This window comes from Ptychodera flava, unplaced genomic scaffold (genome assembly GCF_041260155.1).
Source record: "Ptychodera flava strain L36383 unplaced genomic scaffold, AS_Pfla_20210202 Scaffold_124__1_contigs__length_180463_pilon, whole genome shotgun sequence".
NCBI lineage: Eukaryota > Metazoa > Hemichordata > Enteropneusta > Ptychoderidae > Ptychodera > Ptychodera flava.
In genome coordinates, this window is record NW_027248306.1 from 121,511 (window position 1) to 149,263 (window position 27,753).

The window sequence follows — 27,753 nt, forward strand, 5'->3', positions numbered from 1 at the left end:
CGTTTATGTTTGTTTGTGTATGTGTGGCTTGTGTGGCTAATGATATGTAGCCGTAACCTGGCTGTCAATGATAAAGTGATCCTTTGATGCAATGTTTCCAAACCAGTGTGCAGTCTCTACCTCAGTCGCTTTTTGGTACTTGCTCTCCTTGGATTTTTGTTTGACTGTTTGTGTTTTAATGATAAGTCCCTACGGAAACCGTCCGGGGGGGGGGGGGATTATAGGTTTGGTCATGTCCGTGTGTCCGTTCACGCAGATTCTCAGCAAAGCCAGGAGCGATTTCATTCAAACTTGGTACAAGGATTACTTCATATGTCATACATATGCATGTCATTTTGTTTTGTGATACGATCCAATATGGCCGCCTTGCGGCCATTTTGTTACGATTTTTTCATGTACGGAGCCGTAACTCAGGCACATCTCAACCGATTTTATTCAAAGTTGGTACAAGGACATTGACCTATATCATACAAATGCACGTCAATTTGTTTCATGATATGATCCAATATGGCCGCATGGCGGCCATTTTGTTACAATTTTTTCATGTCCTTAGCCATAACTCAGGCACGTTTCAACCGATTTTATTCAAAGTTGGTACAAGGACATTGACCTATGTCATACATATGCACATCAATTTGTTTTGTGATACGATCCAATATGGCTGCCGTACGGCCAGTTTGTTATGAGTTTTTCATGTATGGAGCCACAACTCAGGCACATCTCAACCAACTTTATTCAAAGTTGGTACAAGGACATTGACCTATATCATACATATGCACGTCAATTTGTTTCACGATATGATCCAACATGCATAGCCGCATGGCGGCCATTTTGTTACAATTTTTTATGCCCTAAGCCATAACTCAGACATGTATCATCGGATTTTATTCAAAGTTGGTACAAGGACATTGACCTATGTCATAAATACATGTATATGCATGTCGATTGGTTTCACAATCTGATGCACTATGGCTGTCTTGAGGCCATTTTGTTATGATTTTGTCTTGTCCTGAGCCATAATTTGGATACGTATCAAATGATTTTTTTCAAAGTTGGTACAAGGACATTGACCTATCATGTCATAAATATGCATGTCTATCGTTTTCACAGTCTAATGCAATATAATGGCTGCCTGATGGCCGTTTTGTTACGATATTTTCATGTACAGAGCTATAACTCAGACATATTTCCACTAGTATCATTCAAAGTTGGCAAAAGGACATTGACCTATATCATACATGTGCACATGCTTTTGTTTAAAGCCCGGCGCGAAATGGACCGGGATCCGGATTAATGCCAAGTTTGGGTAGGCGTTTTGGGGCATGGCTCTGCATAATGAGTCTGTTGGTAACGGTTGCTATCGTTTGCATTATCTCCGTAATCTGTTTGCTCTCAAATCACGCTCGGACTATAGGTACAGCCTTCGCAATACGCAAAAGAAAAAAGAAAGAAGGAAAAAATATCAATTTCATCAAACAGGAGCTTGCTGAGTTGATCTACTGAAGTTTTTGCTGCGTTTCGGGGTCATGTCATCGTTCGAGAATGATTCGGCTACTGACCGCCATATCTACATACGGAATTGGCGCCGTACGTAGTGGAAATAATCATCAAGAACGTAATAAACATAAACATTAAAAATAATCCGAAGCTGGCAATTTCGTATGTTGAAATCACGAATTATCGATCTGAACATTGACTGAGAAACAGAGTCAGGAAAATGGTAGGAAATAGGTGAACGACGCAACGTCATGACCGATCGCTAAAATAAAAAAATAAACACGGAAGGATCGAGATTTTGGATCCATGAATCTCGCGTACCACGATATCTGTAAGCGATCGCAGTCGCCTACTCGGTTGCTTTGAGGGTGACCCCGGACAACTCGTCACGAGTTATGTTTATTTTCGGAGCAATGGGATGAACCATGGACTGGGTTCATAGATATCTTCGTTATTGAAGAAATTAAAGTCCAACCTTTGTTGAAATCTTACGATGTAGTGCCAACTCAATGAGCCGATCTCGGACACACGTATCCTCTTAGGCCAAAGCCTTTCAAAGAAGATCGGGTGACGACGCTCACTTGCTCACCTTGAACTGACAAATACGATGTTTTAATGTTCTACAAGCTTTGTTTAATTCCCATAACAGAAGTCCAAACGTTACTGGGGCAATCGGTATGTCAAAACCTTACCAACCCTCCGAACACGACATGTCATTGCCATGTGTGAGAACACGTGTACATGTACAAACCATACGGCCGTTTTCAGGGCTAGCATTTATATCAGCGTACCGGTACTTTCGACCGTAGATTTGGGGGGCTGTTTAAAAAAAGTGGCTCTCTTTGACTGACTGTAATTAAATTGATCATGGAGGCTACCGCCATGCTTTGATGTTTAGTTGTTTTCGATGTCATTGTCAATGCAAACTATGGACTCTGCCTACAGTTTTGTATAATACAGTGTGCGCCTTTTCACAAGAATGCATCATACCGGTACTGACTCATCTTTTGCTAAGTCACATCCGAAAAGGATTCACTTTCGAGATGTCATCGCATCATAAACGCTTGTTAGTAAAACAGTTTATGACAACCATGAAGTTTTCATCCTGTGTGCACGCCAATATACATGTAACTCTAAGAGTACACATGGTTTGTTTACATCGTAATTGTTCGTATGCACAGCAAATGTTTGACTAGTTTACACCTCTGCGCGTCACTGAATGATTGACAATTGTTTGAATCACGGAACGACTGTTCCCTAGGGGCCATTTCCTTTGTTACGAAAGCGATTTTTCCCCTAATCGTCTTAATTTTAAAATGCTTTGTGAAACTTTGCGGATACCTGTATGGCCTGCGTGTTTATGAAACAGTCTATGTTTATGGTATGCCAATAATGTTTGTTTGAGAATCGCTTCGGCTGATTTTCACGGAGCGGTCTACCTTGCTGTTGCCAGTTGTCACTCAAGCGCCATTATGAATTTTCGATGAGTTAGGGGTCTTTTATACCCTGCACCGGGGTTTAACGGCATGTAGCAGTATCATGTCAATTATTGAATTTTCGTAATTAGTCTGATATGTCAAGAAATACTGCATCAAATTTCATGAAACTTGGTACAGATGTTAAGCTCACATTGCTTTAACAGCGAAAAAGACATTTATCAGTGTCAAGTTAATTAATTTGTAATTGCATATGTAATGAACTTTCCTAATTAGAGTGATATATCCACAAATACTGTGTTAAATTTGATGAAACTTGGTACAGATTTTGATCTCATAGTGTTGTAAATACAAATCAATGACACTTAGTGGTATCATTTATATATATAAATTAATTGCTAGTTTGCATTTACATAATGGATTTTTGTTTTTAGGGTGAATGTCCAAAGTACTGCATCAAACTTTATGAAATATGGTACCGGTGATAATCTGTCAGTGTTAGGATAGGATGCAAAACTGTTTGCAGCATCCTGTCGATTAAGTACTAATTGATTTTATTTTAATGACCTTTTGTAATTTGTATGGTGGCTTACATTGGTTTTATGTTTTTACCACCATGGAACTCATTTTTGGCCATTAAGCCCCATCTGTATTGCAGTATTTTTAATCACAGACCTAATTAATGAAGAGGACTCTTTCCTCTCAGAGGACTTGTAATTAAAGTACAAGTGGGGACTGTGTCATTGTCAATGATTTGTTTGACACAAAATAGCTATCAAACTTGATAAAATGCTGAATAATTTAGGTCCTCAAATGCAAAGGAAAACATCTGGAAATAGCTGTAAAAAAGCCTCCTGATAAATGTTTTCAGTCAGTTGATAAAAAATCTAATGAAAGCCCTGAATGATGTTAATTACATTATCTTCACATCCACATTGTAGGTCACTTGAAACAGACAGAGGACTTGGCTACAACCAATCACTATACCACAGTTTGTGTGCTCTGAAAGACAGGGAAGCGGGCACATTTAAAGACTCTGTAAGCCAAGCAAGACAAGAACTACTGAAGAGTTTGGACACTGCCAGCATGGAAAGTATGAGGAACGTTTATCTAACACTGAGTCAGCTTCATACATTGGTTGAACTGGAGGACTTGCTTTGCTTCTATTACAGTAAGCTGTGTAAATCTTTGGTTTTTTGTGTTTTTTCGCTCCTTTTATGATGTATTTTACACAAGGTTGTTACATTAAATGCTCATCTGAAAACAAAAAACTGAAAAACTGAAAAAGTGATAATTGTTCGCATTTCAAAATTCAAGATTGAAAATCTTAAGATGTCCTAGTAGGAACAATGTAGTAGATGTAGTAGGACTTTTTGTAGTGGTAGTTTCCATTGCATTCTTTCCAGCCCCTATGCAAGAAGTTACATTCCAGGTTGAATAATTACAATGAACAAATGCTATGGAAAAGGACATCAATCAAGAAAGCTCCAATAAGCTACCAAGTCAACAATATTAATTTGCACAACAATAAACTCTTTGCATACTTGAATGTGAGAGGATGACAGTATTTAGACATTAAAATAAAACATTAGTAGCTGTAATATTTTTTATTGGAGATTTTGACAGTCTCCAAACCAAATGTAATTCACAAGCAGCAATTCTCTCTCGAAACGAATATGAATTCCTGGAACCAGTGTTGACTCTAAGAAGTGTGTTAACTGCAACTGTTACGAGACAGTCATCCAAACACAATTACCGGGGGTATTAGGGAAAAGAGTATCCTGGACTGGCCAATGAACCATCTGGAGTATACTGCCAAAATTGCCAGGAAAGACCAAATATACCAAGTGATGGTGCTTAACTTGCAATTGAAATCAACTCAAGAAGGCAAAGAGTTCAGTGATAGAATGTAATAGGGGCTTTTAGAGTTCCTTTCCTGTGGATGAAAGTTGTCAACTTTTGAAATTTGAATCAGGAGAACAATTGTCCAGGCCATATCAAGTTAGAAATTACCATTTTCCACATTTCTAAACAGGGTAAATCACTCCAAATTAGCACCCGGTACTTCATTTCAGGTTACAAGAACTTTGATTTGACCAAAAAACATTCAGCAAAACTTTGTGCATGTCTATATTCATCCTTCCATGACATATATTTATTTATGTGTTACTTACTTGAAACTGCAGAGAGAGCTATTTTCTTCCTGAAACAACTTGATCAAAGTGGTACATTTGGTGAGAGTCAGGTGTCCTGGTCATGGAGAGTGGAAGAAGGGAAAATGTACTGGGATAAAGGTGAACAGGATACAGCTAAACATGCCATGAAACAAATGACTGATAAACTTGCTAAGGTAAACATATGCACTAACAATAATTAATTATAATGATTACTGTGATATTGATGATGATTATGATAATGATTGCTGCATTGGTGATGTTGGTGTGATTGTGGTTGTTGACAAACTGTATACAATGTCAGTGATTGTGGAAATTATATTAAATTTGTGTGGTTGTGATTCAGAGTAGGATATGAGATCTGATAGCGAATACATGGATGAGGTAGTATAAGTAACGTAATATGGTGTCAGATAGAGGTCATAAAACTCAGATAAAGGATTATTGGAATACACGTTGCAACTGTTGAAAAAATTCATTGAAATTTTAATTATATCATTTAAACTTATATTTCCATTTTACCACCTGGACAAACTAATAGGGCAAGTTGAATAGTACCGAATGATGGTGTTATTGAGAACACTTTTTACACTGATTTATATTTTGCAGGTATATAACAAGAGCAGATCTCTGACCCAGCTTTATGCCCAGTCTCTTGGTATACTTGGTAACTGGTCAGCATGGAAGATTCAGGCCAGGAAGCTATGGAGGCCTACCTAGCACTGGTCACATTTTCAGATTCTCAATACCAGACCATTGTCAACTACATGAAATCACCAACATTTGAAGCCAAGCAAGCTCTTCTGAAGAAAACAGAGGAGGAACTCACAAAGCTTGAAAATATGAAGGAACAATCACAGGGTAGAAAGTAAGAAAAAAACAATTTTTAGGGAAAATTTTCTCACTTTTGGTCAAAGCACTGGATTTCATTTTAGTTACTCTTCTGCTCACTCTCAAATTTGGGATCTATTTTGCTGTGGATGAGCTCAATCAGATCTGTTAAAATGATATTGAAATTCCATATTTGAACACTTTAAAGGTTCCAAGACAAGAAATTGACCTTTTTAATCTTACCATTCTCATTATACATTTTCTGAAAGCCTAGATATAGGGGAACAATTGGTAACCACAGTGTCACCATTGTTTACATAACTATCACATGACAGGTATTTGCATAACCTTTCAAAAATCGGTTTCCCCTATGTTTTGTCTCAATACTTCAAAATATCTTACTCAAACATGCTGGAATACAAGCTGTCACAACGCTCTTCTAAAGTGTGTCTCAGATTTTTAGCTCATATTTGGTTTTGTATATAAATACAAAAAACAGCTATATGATGAGTCTGAGTGACGTCTGTATGTCTGTATATTTATGGGTATGTGCGGATGTATGTCCGTCACACACAAAGGCTCCCATACCGCCAAAGCTACCGTCTCAGTATTTGGTGTACAGGTAGATGTAGGGGTTGAGATGTGAATTTGTTCAAATGAACACATCAGTGTCAAAAATGTGCAAATGAGGTAAGAAAAAGGGAAATACTGCAAGTGTGCAGGAGTGGTGGCAGTGAACTGAATCAGCCCACACATCTGAATAAGAGGATTTTGACCTTTAACCTATTTGTATGCAGGGTACCTATTATGTTGGGAGTGGTAGCAGTAACTGAAACAGCTAATTGTTCATTTCCTGTCATTGTTTATGAACTGTGACATATTAACAGATCTGCTGAAACCATATGGATGTCTATTTTGTACATCCATGGTAGAAAGATTCTCTGCTATGCATGTTGCTAAAGTTGACCTTCAGTATCTAAAGTTTCCGACCTTATTTACTTTGTCATTCTTAATTTTCTGGTTTAAATATTTCTTGTTGTTTTTCTGGTTGTACTGTGCAGAAATTGTCATAACATCAACGTATATTTTTCCTGCACTGACAGATAGAAATAACACTTATTGTTGATCTTTGGTATGTACCATTCTGATCAAATTTGAGCGACACCGTATAATTGCGGTATTTTTTATATCTTGCTTAGTTTTTTTTTAAGCACAATTTAAAAAAATTAACTAGGGTTAAATTCGCTGCTCTTGAAGTTTTTCTGGCATAAAAATTGTTTAAAGGCAGGGGGAGCCTATAAATACCCCCTATCTCCCTGGACATTCATAATCCAACATGAGTGGCACATGGTAACAGCGTCAAAGAATGCTCCCGAAAATCTGGCGCTTTCAGCAACCATGGTGCAAATTAAAGCACTGTTCCAACATATTACGTTTTGTGAATACTTGTGGCATCACCTTGTTGGCAAAATGCTCTCATTTTTTCCATTTTAAGTTGATTTTTGATGCCAAAACTGCTTTGATGCTGTGTTCGAAGCGTCCAATCACGAGGGGATGTGCAAAGGTGCAAAACGATCAAACATTTGTTGTGTACATCGGATCGATTACGATGTCAACAATGAATAAACGATTCTTACAACTGAGCAAAATACTTGACCAACGGTTACTGAACACGAGTCTAAGATGAGTTCAGACACAAATGGACCATTTCATGGTTTCAAGTAGATTGCCTCTCTCTGTTTGTTTGTTGATCTGTGTACCCGTAGGCCTATGAATGGGTGATGTGTATGCTGACATGCAGTACGATATTTTACGATAGATCTCTTTTGGAAGTATGTTTGGCCTAGACCTGCGTACGATGCTGTGGTGTCCCGGCGTTATACGGCCTCCCACCACAGCTGTTGCTTGCCATGGACAAAACCGGCAACATGCGGATCCAATTTGGATGGAGCACAAAAAACTACTATCTAACTGTTTTCGGCTGAAATCAACTCGATTGCGATCTATGCATACCAAAATCACTCAGCCACTCACAGACTGTGAAAAAATGCTCTCGTGACGTCCAAATCCATTGTTTGTTGGCGATGCACGGTCAATGGCCCATGCAGTGGACGGCCATCGGATACGTTCACGCCACGATTATACAGGTGCCAATGAGTGTATTATTTTCTGTCGGGTCGGGGCGATAAAACTAAATCGCGATTGATTCATCTCTGTCAGATTTGACCAAAAAGAGACACTTGACATAGATTATAGCACCAAATGTTGACCGTTCAGACTCATGATGAAAGGTCTGAAGATGCCGTGATGTCGTTCTTCTTTCTACGTTTTCTGAGCTTGTTTTTTACTATCTGACGGGGTTTTTTGTTTTTTTGAAATCTTAATCACTTTTCTTTCCCAACCAGGGCACAACATAACAACATTACCTTTTTTACTTTCATAGTAACTTAGGATTCATTTAATTCGCAGATTTATAGACTCTTATGTTCTTCCTCGATTGTCTGTAACTGATTTTGCTATCGCGATATCGATATTGCGTTCGCACTCAGGTGTCTCGAAACTTACGTCATTCACTGAATAGTTTTCGGACAAACTCAAGAAATTCGACAACTACTAACGAATAGTCGGCAAAATTTACAGAGACTAGCAATAATAATTATGGTCATTTCACCGTCTTTAGCTAAGCGGACTCGCTTGGCGGAAGCAGTATATAACGATCTGAGTTCCCATTTTTACCCTACCGTGTGAGTGTAGTATTCGAACGAGTGAGATCATAATCTTACTCTGTTCCGAGTGCCCTGGAGATTTTTTATAATATACAATAAATTGACCTTATCAAAATAATACTGTTTTACAATGCTTGGATATTGATATGTTTTCTATACTTTTTGACTTTTGATTTGAAGTCTTTTGATTCTCCATTGGCGGCAGCACATGTATGGTTACAACCGTCATGTGATGACCGGAGTGTGCTTGTCAAGTTGTCAGGAAGTTGTTCAGAAGAAAAAGCATTTTGTATTTAGAGGCTGCAGTTCGGGATTTTTCAAGATGAACAACACATTATACATTTCCTACATCTTTGAATCGGGGATTACGCTAATCTTTCATGTGATGAAAATTTTTTGAACGTCTTTTCCATGTGTGTTCCCCGATGAGTATGAACTGATTCTTTGTTAGTAAAAATCGTCAGAAATGGTCAAGTGGCCGTGATAAAATATACACATGTAAAACCATTGCGAGGAAGATAGTAAGAAATTCACATTGCAATATTTGCTGTCATATTTCTCAGCAGGAATAATCAATTTTTATACGTTGTGTATAAGACCAGCAAGCAGTTGTTAGGCGGTCAATTGCTTCTATCATAATGATCTTGATCGTAGCTGTTTGGTGAGAAGACAGCGGGTACTTATAATCTCGCAAAATTATTGATATCATGTCTTTGTGTTGAAAATTTTCGATCGGAGGCAGCTCAAATCAACAGCCATGGTATATTGGCAATCATGCTCTCACTGGACACCTAACTACCTGCTATCAACAGGTAACATTGGTCGTAATCTTGTCTAATTCTTCCCGCCTTTTGTACCGTCCAGAAATTTCAAAGCTAGAATATTTTTACCCTGACATAAAATACAGTGACCTTGCACACTAATGATCATTCCACTGTTTCTGTTGGGATTTGTTGTTTTTTAGCTCCGCTGTCAGCGACGCGGAGCTTATCAAATAGGTTGATTTTCTGTCGTCGTCGTCGTCCGTCGTCGTCCATCAACAATTGCCTTCTCCTCTGAAACCGCAAGTCCAATTGCTTTGAAATTTTATATGCAGTTCACTTTGGGTGACCTCACTTAAGTTTGTTCAAATCGTGGTGAAATTTGCATATTTGTATTTTGGGGGCATTTTTTGCTGTTTTTGGTAAAAAAAAATTTCTTCTCTGAAACCGCTTGTCCGATTGCTTTGAAATTTGATTTGCAGTTTACTTAGGGTGACTTCAGTCAGATTTGTTCAAATCGTGGTGAAATTTGCATATTTGTATTTTTAAGGCAATTTTTGTCATTTTTGGTAAAAAAATCTTTAAAAATCTTCTTCTTCAAAACTGACAGTCAGATAGCTTTGATATTTGGTACATATGTCCTAGGGATGATCTATTTCAGATTTGTTCAAATTGTGCAGAAATATTGAAAATTGCATTTTTAAGGCAATTTTTGCCATTTTTGGTCAAAAAATGTATTTCTCAAAAAGTACTCAACTGATAGTTTTGAAATTTGGTATACAGGTTTGTATTGATGAACTAAGTAATACATATTGAATTTCTGATGAAATCTGTAATTTTGTATTTTTGGGGCAATTTTTGCCATTTTTGGTCAAAAAATGTGTATTTCCAAAACTACTCATCTGATAGCTTTGCAATTTGGTATACAGGTTCCTACAGATCATCTTAATGATATTTATTGAAATTATGATGAAAATTGCAATTTTGTAATTTTGGGGCGATTTTTGCAATTTTTGGTCAAAAAATGTGTTTCTCAAAAAGTACTGGTCTGATAGCTTTGAAAATTGGTGTAAAGGTTTCTACAGATGAGCTAAGTAATATATATATATTTTCTGATGAAATCTGTAATTTTGTATTTTTGGGGCAATTTTTGCCATTTTTGGTCAAAAAATATGCATTTCCAAAACTACTCATCTGATAGCTTTGAAATTTGGTATACAGGTTTCTATAGATGAACTAAGTGATATTTATTGAAATTATGATGAAATCTGCAATTTTCAATTTTTGGGGCAATTTTTTCCATTTTTGTCAAAAAATGTGTTTCTCAAAAAGTACTGGTCTAACAGCTTTGAAATTTGGTATACAGGTCTCTTTAGATGATCGACTGAATTTGATCTTTTTAAATTATGATGAAATCTGTGATTTTTATTTTTGGGGCAATTGTTGCCATTTTGGTCAGAAAATTTTATTCTCAAAAAACTACTCTAACTCAGATAGCTTTGGTTGACATGTTCTTAGGGATTGTCCGATGTGATATATTCAAAGTATGATGAAATCTTCATTGTGTATTTTTGCAGCTATTTTAGCCACTTTTTTCTGGCCACTGCATTGAGCTATCAAAAATTTCCACCTTCTTCATCAACATGTGTCAAAATAGTTATTCTCTACATAAACACAGCGGAGCTATATCGGCCGCTAGGTCGCTTGTTAATTTGTTCCAAGGCCCCGGTAAAATTTTTCAATACGATACACAGTTTGAATTTTTTTCAAGGTAAATTTAGTGGGGTAAAGTTGTCTGGAGTGAAAGTTTGAGTTGACGCTGATAGAGTAGACGTCGAGCCCGGCACAGTTGACTGAGATCCGGTCGGTTTGGGGTCGTTTAGTCCAGAAACCTGCAGAGTTCTGTATGATCACCGTTCGGCATTTGGGTGAATTTTTATTGGTCAAAGTAATTCAGTAACAATATACGCAAGATTCTTTGTGTTGTTTTTGTCACCGTCATACGCGTATACGGACGGTTTTTGATTAAAAACGGTAAAAATATCCAGTGCTCGTAAATGCGTGCAAAGTTTATTCAGTGACTGTTTACGCAGCAGTCGTAAATACGACTAGGATTTACCACCACGTAACAACTGTAAACACCGCATCAATAGTCCATACGAAAATTTTGTGCTGAATCGAGGGAGATAACAATTGCGGTAGGAAAGGTCAGTCCACCATCCGTCAAAGTTGTTGATCGGAAAAATCTACACTATGCACCAACTACATGAGTGGCTGTTATAGTTGTACACGTAGTTCCATGGGCTTTCCACTGTCCCTTGTTACGAGCTATGTTCAAAGTGTGTCAAGCTACGAATATTTTCATGTATGGAGTTACAGACATCGGTGAAGTACGGGTACAGTGATTTTGTTCAAATCCACTGCCTGTTGGCTCCTCATTGTTTTTTGTGTCCCTAACGTCGACTGGCTCTGTGCGTACAAACATAGCAGTCGGGATTAAGATTTCTGGATCAATAGATACACTCATAGTTATTCCGCCTCTGACACAAAGATACATACTGTTTTACATGTGCCACTCCCAGGCCCTGGGATCGATTTCCATACCTTTAAGAAGGTTTAAAAAAAATTCTGAGACACTTTTTAAGATCCCCGGGACAGCTTGCACTCACACAGATTTCAGCCATATATCTCAAAGCATTGAAACATAACATAGGGAAAACAGATTTTTCAAAGGTTATGCAAATTACCTATCAGGTGATAGTTATGTAAACAATGGTGACACTATTGTAACAAAAATGTTCCCTATATCTAGGCTTTTGGAAATATATAATTGTTCTGGGTGTATTAGCTAATAGAGAATCGTTAGCTTTGAAAGGTCGATTTCTTGTCTTGGAACCTTAATGGCCATATTATCATTATTTAGTGCAAAAAATATCATCTGCAAGTATAACCAATATGGAGAGTATCGGTTATGCATACAAATGTTCATTGAGTCTTATCAAATGACGGCATAGTTTAATCAAAGCTACTTGTAATCTTAGCAATATGCAGGTAATAATTCAGTATCTGCTCTCCATATTTGCAGCAAGTACACCTTGATTCTGAAGAAACAACAGCAAATAGATGAACAAGAGATGGAAAGCCTGAAGGTTGACAAGACTAACTTTCTTGCCACTGCCATTGACAGCTACATAAAATGTTTAGAGATAGGAGACTTCCATGACATGAGGGTTTTTAGACTGGTTTGAAAATGCCAATGACAGCAAAATTAACAATAAACTACAGGTGTGTTCAATTCTTGGTTACTTTTCAAGTTTGATAAAGACAGTTGCCTTACAGAATTGATATGCAAATTTATGTGAAAATATTGTACATAGTGCATACTCATACATGTAACTCGCACAGTAGAAATAGTGTGAGATAGGTTTAATTATTGTGATTACATCAATGAAAAACTTATGATAGCTAATTAATAATGAGTATCAAAAATACATACAAGTATCACAATTTTTACAGCAGTGAAAGTTGGCCCTTGTTCAAGTATTATTCCATGGTCTTCATTTTTAGCCCCTCTGTCAGCGATGCAGAGCTTATCAAAGAGGCTGATTTACCGTCATTGTCCATAAACAAGTGTCTTCTTCTCTGAAACCACAAGTGTGATTGCTTTGAAATTTGATATGCAGTTCACTTTGGGTGACCTAACATAAGTTTGTTCAAATGATGGTGAAATTTGCATATTTGTATTTTAGGGCATTTTTTGCTGTTTTTGCTACAAAAATCTTCTCTGAAACCACATCTCCAATTCATTGAAATTTTATATGCAGTTTACTTAGCGTGACCTCAGCAAGATCAAAATCGTGGTGAAATTTGCATAGTTGTATATTAAGGTAGAACGCACCTCGGGGACAGAAATTCAGGCTTTCAAATTTTATCAATTTCTTCTGACCTACAACTTGTGGGGGCTCATTTTGAAGCTCTTGGCGAAAGAAAATCGAAAATTTTATTTTTCTCATACAGTTAACATGGATGGCGGCCATTTTGGATTTCAAATATCGAGAAATCACAAGTTATTTGTCTCTCTAGTACCAAAGTTTGCACGGTGACCCTGATTTTTATTCTTGCTTTGGTAAGAGAATGGTTTGAAAGTTTCACTGAGGAAAGTTTGAGCAAAAGTTTAAGTCTTTCACTTTCGAGGTGCATATTACCTTTAGGCAATTTTTGTTATTTTTGGTCAACTATTTATTTCACCAAAATCGCTTGTCTGACAGCTTTGATATTTGGTATGCGGCTCATAGTAATAAGTGATATGTACAAATTTACGGTAAAAGCTACCTTTTGTAATTAACGCAATTTTTGCCATTTTTTGGTCAAAAATGTGTTTCTCAAAAGTCCTGGTATGAAAGCTTTGATATTTGATATACAGGTCCCTACAAATAAACTAAATGTGACATATTAAACATATGATGAAATCTTGCAAATTTTTATAATTTTGGGGGCAATTGGAGCTTTTGAAAATGGAGGTTAAAATGGTGTTATTTGGTGGCACTTGGAGAGTATTTTTTTCAGATTTTCTGTGTATAAAAAACTCAAAAGGAAAAGAAATCAGAGACAGCATTCACATACACTTTTATTCCAGTTCCAGTTTATTTCATGTTCCTATCACACAACTCAGTAACTCATTTAAGAAGCAGTCGCCTGTTTTTGAGAGTTCCCCATTGCATTACTGCAGTTTCAAAGTCAAAATTGTCAACATGTGGTCCATCAATTGAGATTCTCAGACAATGATTTAATGTACTGTTTCATTTTGACTCCGGAGCCAAGTTTTGACATGTTTCATACCGGTAGTTGAAAAGGCTCGTTCACAGTCAGCTGTGCAGACTGGAACAATCATCATGACACTGGCTAATTTGAGCAAATTAAGGTACAGATCCATCATTGTAGGGTTAGATAGTAAGTTCTGCATTAGATCATTCCTGGACAAAGTTTTGTGGGTTTTCAAGTACTGTCTCAGTCCTATCCACTCATCGCGTACATCACAGGTCACAACACCATCAGCTCTACCAAAATGATCCATCAGGCACCGCAATGATGATATCCCATAGTCATCAGGTACAGGGTCTGGTAAACTGGCTGGCTCAAAAATACCAAATGCACTCAGGAGAGGTGTCATAGAAAACCTATCCTCCAAGTTTGAAATTAGGTTTTCAACAAATGGCTGAAAATGAATATAAGAAAATCACAGTAAATTATTTGAAATTAGCCATAATTACAAGCAGTTTTGTTTTTGAATGTACATTTTCTTGTAGTATGTGTAGTCCAAGGCCACAGCCCATTCTCATGTTTTTATTGTCATCACTATAATCCACAGGCTGTGTCAAATACACTTTAAATAATTTACTTCATATATTTTAACTAAAAAATTACCCTCTGAACTTCAACTCTCCATCTCTCCTTGGCGTCATCTGAGGCATGAGTAATGACAAAGGTACCAAGTCTACCAGTTATGTCATCATCAAGCTGGGAGAGGCGTGAATCTGGAATAACAGTGTCTTTCATAGAAGAAACAACTTCAATTTTGACAGCAATATGAATGTTGATCTGTTGCAAGTCCACTTGGTGATGCTGAAAGCACTTGCTCAGAGCTGAAAGATGGGGTAGCAAATCACACAAAAGGTATAAAGTTGCCAAGGTGCTGTACTTTTTTATCCAGGTTGCTAAACCTGCTGCTGTTGCATTCTGTCTGGCTTCATACTCCAAGCTGGTGATGACTGCAGGGAGAGAGTTGAAGAGGGCTTTACAGGCCAGATCATGACTCAGCCATCTTGTATCTTTAGCCTCCTTGAGTGTCAATTGAGCAACGTCCAATATTTCCTGAAAATTAATTGTCCAAGAAAACAGTTACCCAATTTTATTTAATGACAAAGTAAAGAAAAATTATTTGAATTTTAACACATTACGAGGTAAGTTTAATTGCTTAAATACAATACATTAAGCTCACCTGTATGTCATGAAGCTTTGCCATTCGGACACCTGAGTAGTCATAAAATCTGAATAATTCTGACAGATTAGGCTTGAAGGAATCTCTCAGAAGGTTTACACGACCAGCAGCCTGACTCACAGCCAAACTAAGACGATGGGCAATGCAATGTATTGATATCATCATAGGGTTTTCTTTGGCCAGTAGAGTTGCAACACCACCTTTTCTGCCTAGAATTAGAGATAATTTTTCACAGGCTTAGTTGTTACTTACAAACAGGATTAAGCAAGAGGAAAGAAATTCAATAGACTCAACAAGTATCACAGACTATCACTCACCTACCATACAAGCAGCACCATCTGAACCAAACCCCATCACTTTCTGAATCCCAATTTTATTTTTCTCTAACCAATGCTGTATGGCTGAAGTTATGGTAACAGCAGTTCCATCCTTGATTGGTATGATTTCCAGAAAACAACTGCCCACTACACCTTTGTCTGTATATCTGAAAGGATTAAAAATTACACACAATTGGCAATAACTGATTTGATTGCAACTACTTTAAAATAATCAAGATGAGCAATCATTAACAAGTGATTACCTGCCATACAGAACCAACTCCTTTGTAACAGAAATATCAGTGGACTCGTCACACATCAAACCAATGTATAAACTACCATTCAACTTGTTCATCTGTTCATGAGATATCTGATCAGCCATCACCTGCAAGAAATAACAAGAACACTTTTATTAGACAGTGTTAATGAAAATACATTACCGGTATGTTGTGTCATCAAAACCATGAAATTTAAGGGCCATACATGTAACAATTTGAGTACTGGTGTAATGATCACAAATCAATTGAATTCCTTACCTGAACAAGTTCTTGAATTATCCTCTCACTGGTATAATGCGCATTACCACCTTTATCCAAATGCTTCAGGATATCACAGCCTAAGTGGGACTTGGCAAAGTCTAAGAGCGATCTGTAGTTACTTGTATGGGGAACTTCTTTCTTGATGAGCCAATACAAACTCTTCATGGCAGTTTTAAGTGCTTCCTTGTTCAGTTCAATCTACAAAAAATAAAATCAATAAAATGTACAACAACTTTGCAATTTTTATTACCTTTTTAAAACAATGTTAATTCATAATCTAATACTTAGTAAGAACTTAAAAAAAGTAACTATGTTGGCAGCAAAATTTGAATACTAGCTAACCTGAAACTGCAAAGACTGTTGGATACCTCCATCCACTAAACTATTCAAACTATCCATTTCTGCTATCATGGCCTTGAAATGCTGTTCTCCTTCCAGATGACCTACTATCTTGTCTCGCCTCAGATAGGTTGCTGGGACTACGGACCACGTCCATTCTCCATTTTTCTGTCTAACACTATGGCGCTTACAAAGGTCACATAACATTCCTACAATATTTCCCTTATCATTGCTGACAGGAATTATCCACTTATATTCACTTTTCCATCTTTCCTGCCAGCCTACTTTGTGTCCGGATTTCCTGTTGATGTTTTGAAATATGAAATTAATGGGCAATTAAAATTGCATTCCTATCATTGTTTATGGCTGTCCATGCAATGAAAACTGCAACTGGAAGTGGAAGGAACAAACACAGTCCCTCCACCATGGAAATACTTTGACATAAAAAACTCAAGAATGTTTAGGTTTATTTTTATTTTACACAATTTACCTTGTAAACTTATCATGGAATTTATCCTTCCTTTTCTGAAGTTCATCAGAGCTAATTGTCTCGCCAGGAACAGTCGTGCATATAGAATTGGAGCACCCTTCTCGTGTTTCGCCTGATATTGCAGCTGACAGTGCACAAGGGGTGTCAACATCTCGCATTGAACAGCCATAGTTATCGTCTGCGTCGTTGGGGCATGACTCTTCCTGTACGTCAGTTCCAATTTTTGAGTTAGAGTTTCCATTTTTACGATTTGAGTCCTAGTTAACGTAAGAGAAATGGCAATATGTGAAAAGAAAGTATAATTAAGACCCGGTGTTTCGCATTTGTTACATAGACTGACACGTTTGGTAGCTAAACAACTATACACTAGCAATCAGTCACAGAGCTACAAAAACAACCGCAGTGATTAGCAATATCCGGACGATCTCAAAGTCATCTTCACTCTATCTTTCTTTCACCTGAACGTTTCAATGAAAAGTAACTTTTTTGAAAACGAAAAAATAGCGATAGACATATTCATCGATGTCCTAATGCAAGAGAACACACTCATGCATCCTCAGTCTGAGTGATATACACCGTCCGGTCCGAGTCTGAAAAAAATACGTTGTTTTATAGCTTGGGAGGAAATATACAAGCGAAATACCACGGTCGCTCGACCGAGGAAATACTAACCTTCTTGAAAAACTTCAGTACACTCTGCTGACCTTGGTTACCTTCACGCTTCCTTGGCATGTCAACTTGAGGTCAGCGTACTGTCTGTGTTGAGCTGTGTTATGCGGCTGCAAAATGGCTGCCGTCGACGGCTGCCTAGCGTTGCACATGGTCTTATGATCTCGGATGACATCACAAACTCGCGAGATTTGCAAGATCCATGAGAACTACGATGGCAGTCCGCACGATCGACTCACACGCTTGTGTACTGCCTGTAAATCACTGACATCTTTATTTTTGCGTAAATTTTATTGTTTTATTTGGAAAAAATTAAATTGTCTTTCATTTGTGGCAAGGGGGCGCTCGGAATTTACAAGAGGGCGCCACGCCCCTGTTACCTTATTCAGGGAGAACACTGATGTCCATTCCTAGAAATAACATGTTTGGCCATATATCAGATATTTTACATAAAGTTTGAGAGTCCAAACATCTGTCCCAGAGGTGCATTCTACTTAAAATGTAATGATCAGAAGTTTAATTAACATTTACAGTATTTATGATTCTGTTATTCTCTGTGAATGATAAAAGATATTTCAAATTGTTGTAAAAATTTAATGCTGAAACACAGCATCATGAAAAAGAAAGGATCTTGGTCAATGCTGTAAAAATCATCCACATTACTGTGAATTACATATCAGTGTTTCCCCTGGGTTCCAAAATATTGTAGCAAATTTGGCTAGAAGCCCTAAAAATTATTCGCCAAACAAGATATTCAATTAGAAAAGCCGATATCACTGATAGCAAATGATGTCATTTCTCACTAAATAATATGCAAAAATAATATTTGTCTGCATTTTCCGCAAGAATGACGGAAATAAACCCTGTTAGTGCTACTAAGGATACTAAGCAATACTAAGCGATACTTGTCCAAAGTTGGGCGTATGCGATGCAGCTGTACTTAGTACATGTAGTAACAAACCTGTTATCACTATAATTATCGTGCTGGCTGTACTGTACATACGCTATAGACAACGGCACGAAACCTGCTTCAGCATACCAGTTTTTCAAACGAATCAGATATCCATTCTCATAAGTAAAATACTCTCAGAATTGAGAAATGTGTGCATTTTAGACTTTCGATAAATTGCTTAACGCTTGAATTTAGCGAAGCTCCATAAATTTAGCAAGCCATGCTCGGACAGCGTATCGATGACGCTTGGGTCAGGGTCATCACCAAAAACGTCAGCGCGTATTCACGGCCAGCTTGAATCATGCCACGGATCGCGGAAATCACGGATCATAAATCCAAATGTTCATGTCTATTACGTAAACAGAACCCTAAAATATAAAACATATAATGTTTTGATATGGAGAAACATCTTTTGTTTCACTGACGATCAAGTTAAATGCTCAAATATCGCGACAAGACTTACGCATTTGCACGATATGAATGCAGAAGTACGTCGACTCGGCGGACGAGCGAGCGCCTTCTCTGAAAATCTGTTTACGATATCACGTCACAATACACTGAAAATTCTTGCGAATTTATCTTTAAGGAAGCCAATTCACACAAGTTTCTAACGTCAGTAAAGATATTTTCTTGTTGGCAGCAATACACCATGAACATTTTCGCTGTTCAGGAGTGCCTTACTCGCTCTACGTTGTAAAAAAAAGCCATGCATATGCTTTTGACCATGCCGTTACCTAACTTTTCAAATTCACGGTCGACTTTCCTACTCTGATCATAATCTTTCTTTCCATTTCATAGCTTTACTTGCGCTTAGAACCTGCGTTAGGGGTGGTTTCTCCCCCATATTGCCTAAGTAAAAAAGGAAAGTTTGCTGTTTTTGCTTAGTTTCACCGTCGCTACGATCCTTCAGTGTTGATGACGACCGTCACTGTACTGCACAGTGCACGGAGTAATCTGTAGGCACATTGCGCGTAGTCCAACCCAAAACTTAGCAACATTTTAGTCAAATAGTCATGGTAAACATATGGGTACTTTTGGTTTGTGAGCTATTTCGTTACAATTTTATTCATTACTGTATGTGTTACAAATACGATCTCCTGACGCATAAGGTCAGGGATGCACAGAGATAAAGCATTACGTCTCAAGTTGAATGCAGGACAGTGCGTGGACAGACAAAGTGATGACGTCATGGTGCAATTTTTGATTCGCAAGTTTGGCTAATTTTTGCCGAAATCTTCTCGCCAAACGCTACTTTTTTCTCGCATTTGCGATTTGGGAGTGGGCAGTGGAAACACTTCATATGATAAGTGTATTCACATTATTCTGTGTACCAATGAATGTATCAGTGAAGAATATCAATAGCAAATATTTGCTTCCTTCTGATAATTCACTCCCCAATGACTAGAGGGACAATTTTTTTGCATTTCAGGACCGAATGCAAGCAGCAAAGAATATGTTTGGCAGACTTCAAAACAGGAAGGAATTATCATATCAGCCATGGAGACACTTTGTGAAGTCTACATCCAGCTAGCCTACTACAATGTTGAACAGAACAAGAAACAAACAAGTAATGGCTCATCACAGTTCTGTGCAGAAAGCAATTTATAGCTTGTATGCATTTAAACCAATAATTAGCCATTCCAAGCCAATCCTAAACTAAACTCCTAAATTCCTAAACTCGTATATAAGCATGGAAATTACTTCAGAAATCCTGAATGATAACAATTTTTTTTCAGTCCCATCATCAGAAGGACTTAATAACTGTCTACAAACATAGCGAATAGTTCATATTGTTTACATTTGTCAGTCTGACCCTTTCCTGCCGAGCAGGGCAAGTCTTGAAATCATATTAATGATGTATGATTGTCGATATTCCCATGTAAATAGAGGGTTTTCGGGTTATAAGTAGCTTTAAAACTGTCATTAACACCTTTCATTGAATATGGTGTTTCTGTTCTGTCACTAGGGCCGATAAACTTGCCTTCAGAGTTACAGCTGCCAAAGCTCAAAGAGATGAAAAATGTGCCATGCCAACTACAGAGCTTACTGTTGATCCAGATTGTTGCTATGACAACATAGTGTATGTCAAGGGTTTTGAACCCACGTTCCGGTTGGCAGGTGGCATTAACTTACCAAAGATTGTTACATGTGTTGCGTCTGATGGTACCATGCAAGAAAAACAGTTAGTCAAGGTAAATATCTTTGGGCAAAATTTTAATGATACACTGCTGGCAGTGCATTCTATCACGTGCAGTGGGAGCCAAGATGTAGCATCTGAATGTGATTTACATGTGCAATCCATTGTCATAAGTACACTAGTTGGCTATGGGTGTGTACATGTCAAATTTCAGTTTAATAAAAACTTCCATTTCAGAAGTCTGTATCGTAAAACCATATTGGGAATTATTATAATGTCAGTATGCATGATTTGTGACAGACAAATTTCAATGGTAGTTTCTCCAGGTAAATGACCTAAGACTTCTTTCAAAACTAAGACATAAATACTTCCCAAATATTCCAAACTGCTCACATTGAGTGAGTTTGAATGTAGCTTTGATCCTCTTCACTATCAGGGTAGAGATGATTGAGGCAGGATGCTGTAATGCAATCATGTTTGGATGTTTGGATTGGTCAATAAATTGCTGCAAAAAGACCCAGAAACAAGGAAGAGAAAATTAACTGTACGAAGATATAAGGTAGCAGTAGTATTACTTCTTCAAGATAGATGACACTTCTCCCAATAAATGAGACTCCACCATGCAAAGGGACATGAACAATTGAAACAGACAAATAAACAACAAAATTTCTTTATTACAGGGAGTACATTTTATAGTCATTTGATTAATACTGTAACATGAAATTGCTCTTAGTTTTAATTGCACATTCTTGAATAAGTTTTTTTGCACCATGGGTGAAAACACAGTGAGCAAGATTTAGGTGTCGATTGGGTGTGCAATAGTTTATGCTAATTCTGTATCCACTTGCCTTCATTTTCCGATGGATGGAGCAGTCATAGGCAAAAATATTCTGAATTTATTTGGCGTGGTAATGAATTTGCTATTCACAGTTCAACATGAAATGATTAGGCCTCAAGAATAGTTTTTACTAGGGGCAAAATTACTTGAAGTAACTTGGGTAAATCAAATCATCACAGGAGTTGTGATTTGTACATTATTTGATTTGTATATCCCACACAGGTGATACCATTGTCCAGCGTAGTGGTGTGCTGGAGTGGTGCGAGGGTACCATGCCATTGGGTGAATACCTGATTGGAAATCCAAGAAGTAACCAAGGAGCTCATCAAAGATAAAACCCACAGAATCTTTCACCCTGGGAATGCAGATCCAAAATGAATGTAGGATCATCCTGTCCAATTGAAATAGAAATTAATAAGTAACATGTGCACTGGTCTGTTTTTTATCTAAGATTGCAAGGGCATCAAATATATCTGTTGTGTTTGCTAATTGCACCTTTTCCTTGCATTTTGAAGTTACAAAACTGACCACAGTAGTCTTCTTATTAATGGATGTTGGAATGATATAATTATTGCATGAATATTGCTCCTGTCAAAATATTTTGAGCTTGTCTGCCCACTTTTTGTTTATTGATTTAAATAACTGGTCAAGTACAAGTAAGCAGCAGAATTTCAATCTGTTATGAGTACAGACATGAAAAGAGATTGATATTACTTCACACATTCCAAATACTGGGAATCATATTTATTTTTGTGCAGGGTGCTCACGAGAAAGGCTTGGTATCAAAGAAAAAAGAAACTTTTAAGTATGTATGTGATCGGTTCAGTCCGGTATTTAGACACTTCTTCCTTGAAAACTTCCAAGATCTAGCTGTTTGGTTTAAAAGGAGATTGGCATACACAAGAAGTGTTGCAACATGTTCAATAGGTAGGTATGTTTATCCTGCCTGATAGGAGATATGTTTCAGTGTTTTCGTTAAGGCAAAATCCTGTGTATTTGCGCAATATTTTCTGAAATACGCAAAAAGAAAATCATGACTGCATAAACTAATTTGCATTGAGAAATGCTGCCCCATGAAACAGATGTACTTGGCCCGCACTACATTGCCTGGATGTGGTTCAATGCAGGACAAAAATAGAACATATGCACCTGCGTGCAAGTGACATTTATCATGTTATTGCAACAATTTAGACTTTAGCGGACTGCAACTCTTTATGCGACATTGTATTTCATCATCACAAAGCATCTTGTCAATCAGTTTTGTACAGACAATGACACAACAGATGCAAAAAATTCAAATCGATCGAGTCTAGGTTGTTGGTTACACAATACAGTTGATGGTTGTTATATTGCATGTTATTTGGAAAGTGTTTACAGGTGACGATTTAGACTGTTTGGTTGCATTCTTGAGGTCCTGCTGGACTTTAACCAGTATTTGCTTTTTGTTGGCCCTTTCAAAACACTAATTTCATAGTCAGAAAGTATTTTCTTTGAATATGAAGTCATTAGTCTGCTCAACGAACATATATGAGACATACATCATGGCATTGAAAGTATTCAGCTACATATACCTGGAAGCCCCCAGGCTACTATTTTTGTTAATAGAGCATGCGCATTAAAGGAATCCCCCCAAGTTCTACAGAAAAGACTGCCCAACTCACTTCAGATACTGATTCCTACCGTATGCATTTTTGATACATTTTAAGCAAATAAAAACTCAGTTGAGTAAAATCGTACGCGAGTTTCAAAATTGTAATGGAAACGCTGTATGTTAGAAGTCACGTCGAACTTAAGGTAGTGTGACTTTGAGAGTGAAAGACTTCAACTTTTGCTCCAACATTCCTCAATGAAAATGTCAACCATTCTGTTGCCAAATCAAGAATATACATCAGCGGTAACTCTGCAAAGTTTGGTACCAGAGAAACAAGTTACCTAACATTTCCCAATATTTGAAATTAAAAATGGTAGTCTCCCTGTGTTAAGGTTCCAAGACAAGAAATTGACCTTTTAATCTAACAATTCTCTCGTGGTTAATAAGCTCAGAACCCCCATCTAGGCTTTCAGAAAATGTATAATTTACGGGGGTTCTGAGCTTATTAACCACCAGAGAATTGTTAGATTAAAAAGGTTAATTTCTTGTCTTGGAACCTTAATTCTGTGGGGAAAGAAATGAAATTTACAGTTTTTTTAAAAACCAAGATTGTGGACGTTTTCCTTTCATTTCAAAATGAGCCCCCACAAGGTGGTAGATCAGAGAAGTATTGTAAAATTTTGAGAGTTGTGAGGTGCATTTGATTTAAATTATGAAGTTTGAGTTGAGAATAAAAGCACAAAGACACACTGATCATCAGGTTGCGGATCTTGGACCTAACCTCTCTGATGTAATTTTTCAATTTTATTGTAGGTGTCTCAAAGGGACACTTTTAAACATGATATGTACATGTATGATACAAAATATCAAGGTGCAATCTTCTGTGCACTAGCATGCTAGCTCAGTACTGGAAGAATTTCTGACTGAAGTTCACAAGATATAAAAACATGAGCAAAACTATTTGGAACTTCTAACCATGAATAGAAAAATAAGAATATTATGGACTTTGTTATTTCAATTATTTAAAAAATCAGAACTGCTAGATCAGGTTAGATCTCAGATCTCAGCTGACCTAACCAGAGTAAAAGTATTTCACTGTCCGACCTATTTCTCAGACTTGTCTAAAAGTGTGCCCGATACCAATAATACATACCATCAAAAAGACAAAACATTTTAAAGATATCAAATAAGTTCGTCACAAATTTTGTACATCTCAAAATTCCATGAAAGTAAATTTTTATTTTTTTGCAGTTGGCTATGTAGTAGGACTTGGAGATCGCCATGTCCAGAACATACTGATAGACTGCAATACGGCAGAACTTGTTCATATTGATCTTGGTGAGTTTTAAATGGCAAAATTTGGCCAGAACATTCACTCAGTTTTGTTCATTTCAGTTACTATACCGGTAGGTTTGTTAGGTACAAGTCTTTGCTTGACAAAGTCAACAAACAGAGACAGTCCCCCTACGTACACCTAGCAGGTCCCAGAACACTTCATGTTACAAAGTTCTCAAAGTATCGAAGAACAGTAAACACAGCCAAGTTGTATTTTCTGGACACGGTATGCTCTATACAATTCATCAATTAAATTGCCAATATATTTTCTTGGCTGGGAGTAAGTGTTTTACCAGTAGTGAGTGTAGAATACATGGTGCAGAATGTTATTGCATTTGTCTTTACTATAATGCTGTGGAAACAAGAACTTCGTAATCGTACAGCGATTGCCTGTCATGTTCCAATGTCCTTTAGACTGCTATTCACAACTGTTCAGCTCAGAAATGGGATGTGTTTAAAATGTACTAAATCAGCATAATGACGTTGCTGACTTTGTGTTGATATTACCACTAGACAACAAAAATTTGAGTTTCAATTTCCAAACCAGTGTTTCCATCTGAAATGTGCTGTATACTTTTCTATAAGGTATAAGAATAGGGTATTACAAACAAATTTTGGTGTTTTTTGCTAGCATTTTATGGCTCAAGAGCGAAGCCTAGATCTTGATCTTTTGCTCCTCTCTGACATCTGTAGGCCAATCCTATCTGGGAAGATTCCTAGTATGAATGTTGTATGTACAAAAGATATGGAATAAAAGGCGTAAATTTAGATTAGCAACACTGCTCTTTCACAGGTGTTGCCTTTGAACAAGGAAGAATTCTGCCAACCCCTGAGACTGTACCATTCAGGTTAACAAGAGATTTGGTAGATGGAATGGGTATAGCTGAAGTTGAAGGTGTTTTCAGGAGGTATGACATTTCTCTGTTCTCTCTTTTATTCTCACTTTGTCAGTCTTTCTTGGCGTACAATCTTTCTCAAGGTTTCTTTTGCAGACAATATCAAAATAAGGGGAATGATGGTAATGTTTAGTAGTCCCTTTACCAATGTAATTCTTATCTTGTTGATTCTTCTTTCTATTGAATTTTTATATTGTAAAGTTGAACATCTTTTAGTTTTTTTTCTTTTTTGTTTACTTTATAAGGCAGGAGAAAGAAAATTCTTCGTTTTGTGTCCACATGCATAGGTTTTCAGTTTCTCAGAAAAGAAAAATTTCTCAGAATTTTCTAAAGTTGACAAGATCCTTTCACAAAACATAGCAGTGAATTTTGCATCACACAAAATACATCCTTATGAAGTCATATTACTACCAATGAACCATTTTGTCAAGTAAGATCATATCCACCAGAAGCATAACATTACAGGAATGGGCAGTTTGGATGAGAAAAATGTTCAACTATGACGTTGTTAATTTTGTGTTAATCATTTTTTAGTATCTTTTTAACAGCTTACCCTGTGGAATTTACTTCAGCCTATTTGGCCATTTCACATTGTTATTGCACATTCACATGCAACAGTTTTTCTCAATGTAACAACAATAGCAACCAACGGCAGTTTGGTTGTGAATGTGTGTTGCATAGATTGCTCTTTGATTGTCCCAAAGTAAAGTATGACAGTTATACCAGGTACATTGAATGCTAAAACTTGAGTAAAATGGTTTATCTATAAAAAGCCTGTAAGCTCAAGCCCTACTGCTTAGTTAAAATTGCAGTGGATTATACGACAATTTTCCATGTTACTCCAATAGGTGCTGTGAGAAAACCATGGTGGTCATGCACAACAACCAGGAAGCTTTACTTACCATTGTAGAGGTATGTATGTTGAAACAAAATGTTCAAGTTCTCTACAAGGTACATGTAGTTGGTCAAGCCAGTTCTGTTATGGAAAGAAAAGTGAATAATGGTTGCCAGTTATCAATGCATATTGCATGAGTACAAAAAAGATAGTTTTTATGTTGATAAATATGTTTGGGGTGTTACTTGTGATATGCTTTGTACATGTATTGGCATGGCTCTCTGCCAAGAGTCATATGCTGTGTTATTGGTTCTCTATCAGTGCCTCTTTATCTATAAATCTGTAAGCTAAATCTCTAAATCTGTAATGCCTGATCAAAAACTTTAATATTAGGTACAGTTTGTAGGTGCTGAGAGATAATATTAGGACATATAATTTAGGGGAGTTGTGATTTGTAAATTTTGTACTTTTCATGTCAAAGTAAGCAATCATGTACAGTTATGAAAATTAACTACAGATTTCATAACATAAACGTAAATATTGTGAAATAAGACAACATGGCATCATAATCTGACCTTGCATTATTTAATGGGATTTGACATTGTGATTAAAAAATTTTAGTTTTCAGTTATTTTTGTATCCTTACATGTAGTTTCCTATGTGATTAAAAAATTTTAGTTTTCAGTTATTTTTGTATCCTTACATGTAGTTTCCTATATTGTCTCTTTTTAGGTACTATTGTATGACCCTCTGTATGAGTGGACGCTGTCTCCTTTGAAAGTTCTTCAACTGCAGCAGAATAAAGCTGATCCAGATGCATCAGACCTGAATATCACCAATGCTGGGGAAAGGGATGCCTTGGAAGGATCGGGAGACAGCAGTGAAAGCAACACTGAGGAATCAAACAAAATGGCTGAAAGGGTGTTGCTACGGCTACATCAGAAACTGAAAGGTGTCGAAGAGGGAGTTGTTGTCAGTGTTAGCGGGCAGGTGAACAGGTTGATACAAGAAGCTAGAGATCCAAAGAACCTTTGTAGACTATTTCCTGGTTGGCAGGCCTGGATATAGATTTGAATAAAATACAAAAAGTTTTCATCAACTATTTTGACTAAACCTGTGATGTTAACTGTGTAACAGACTTTACAGCAAATGAGAGCATTTGTGATACACCACTAGCCAAGGTTGTCACTTGCGTTTCTGGCTTAGACACTATTATGTAAATATTGTAATTAGCATTCAGTCAATAAAAGACAATCAGATACCACATTCTTATAATTCTTTCACTGTAAATCACTTTTTATTTCCATTCTCTGGTTCATGCTTGTTCCATGCTGTACCATACACATGTGACAAATCTCATCTCGACAGAGAAAAATAACCACTGACATTTTC

The 27,753-nt window shown here is 37.1% G+C and overlaps 3 protein-coding genes across 3 annotated transcripts; 2 read left to right on the plus strand and 1 right to left on the minus strand.

Moving 5' to 3' along the window:
• The first annotated feature begins 5,124 nt into the window (after window positions 1-5,124).
• Window positions 5,125-12,673, plus strand: LOC139126700 (serine-protein kinase ATM-like). The gene is made up of 3 exons (XM_070692745.1): window positions 5,125-5,283; window positions 5,717-5,975; window positions 12,511-12,673. The coding sequence occupies exons 2-3, from the start codon at window positions 5,788-5,790 to the stop codon at window positions 12,671-12,673; spliced, it is 351 nt and encodes a 116-aa protein (XP_070548846.1). The 5' UTR covers window positions 5,125-5,283; window positions 5,717-5,787.
• A 1,537-nt stretch (window positions 12,674-14,210) lies between these two features.
• LOC139126698 (zinc finger MYM-type protein 1-like) lies at window positions 14,211-18,178 on the minus strand. The gene is made up of 9 exons (XM_070692742.1): window positions 17,781-18,178; window positions 17,109-17,365; window positions 16,622-16,919; window positions 16,277-16,477; window positions 16,004-16,125; window positions 15,741-15,907; window positions 15,424-15,632; window positions 14,850-15,296; window positions 14,211-14,640 (listed from the first exon to the last, which is right to left on the minus strand). Exons 1-9 carry the CDS (start codon window positions 17,838-17,840, stop codon window positions 14,212-14,214), a joined length of 2,190 nt encoding a protein of 729 aa, XP_070548843.1. The 5' UTR covers window positions 17,841-18,178; the 3' UTR covers window position 14,211.
• Window positions 18,179-21,946: 3,768 nt separating this feature from the next.
• On the plus strand, window positions 21,947-27,527 carry LOC139126699 (serine-protein kinase ATM-like). Its single transcript, XM_070692744.1, has 6 exons — window positions 21,947-22,084; window positions 22,463-22,631; window positions 24,547-24,633; window positions 25,424-25,538; window positions 26,375-26,438; window positions 27,094-27,527. Exons 1-6 carry the CDS (start codon window positions 22,079-22,081, stop codon window positions 27,427-27,429), a joined length of 777 nt encoding a protein of 258 aa, XP_070548845.1. The 5' UTR covers window positions 21,947-22,078; the 3' UTR covers window positions 27,430-27,527.
• The last annotated feature ends 226 nt before the right edge of the window (window positions 27,528-27,753 follow it).

Excerpts from the sequence above, each read along its gene's own strand:
- LOC139126699 (XM_070692744.1), top strand. Across the intron at positions 22,632-24,546 it reads TGTTGCAACATGTTCAATAG|TTGGCTATGTAGTAGGACTT; the intron begins GTAGGTATGTTT and ends ATTTTTTTGCAG. Across the intron at positions 25,539-26,374 it reads GTTGAAGGTGTTTTCAGGAG|GTGCTGTGAGAAAACCATGG; the intron begins GTATGACATTTC and ends TTACTCCAATAG.
- LOC139126698 (XM_070692742.1), bottom strand. The coding sequence starts at position 17,840 with ATGCCAAGGAAGCGTGAAGGTAACCAAGGTCAGCAGAGTGTACTGAAG. Across the intron at positions 15,633-15,740 it reads TGGTGCTGCTTGTATGGTAG|GCAGAAAAGGTGGTGTTGCA; the intron begins GTGAGTGATAGT and ends CTCTAATTCTAG. Across the intron at positions 15,297-15,423 it reads CAAAGCTTCATGACATACAG|GAAATATTGGACGTTGCTCA; the intron begins GTGAGCTTAATG and ends ATTAATTTTCAG.
- LOC139126700 (XM_070692745.1), top strand. The coding sequence starts at position 5,788 with ATGGAAGATTCAGGCCAGGAAGCTATGGAGGCCTACCTAGCACTGGTC. Across the intron at positions 5,976-12,510 it reads GAACAATCACAGGGTAGAAA|CAAGTACACCTTGATTCTGA; the intron begins GTAAGAAAAAAA and ends CCATATTTGCAG.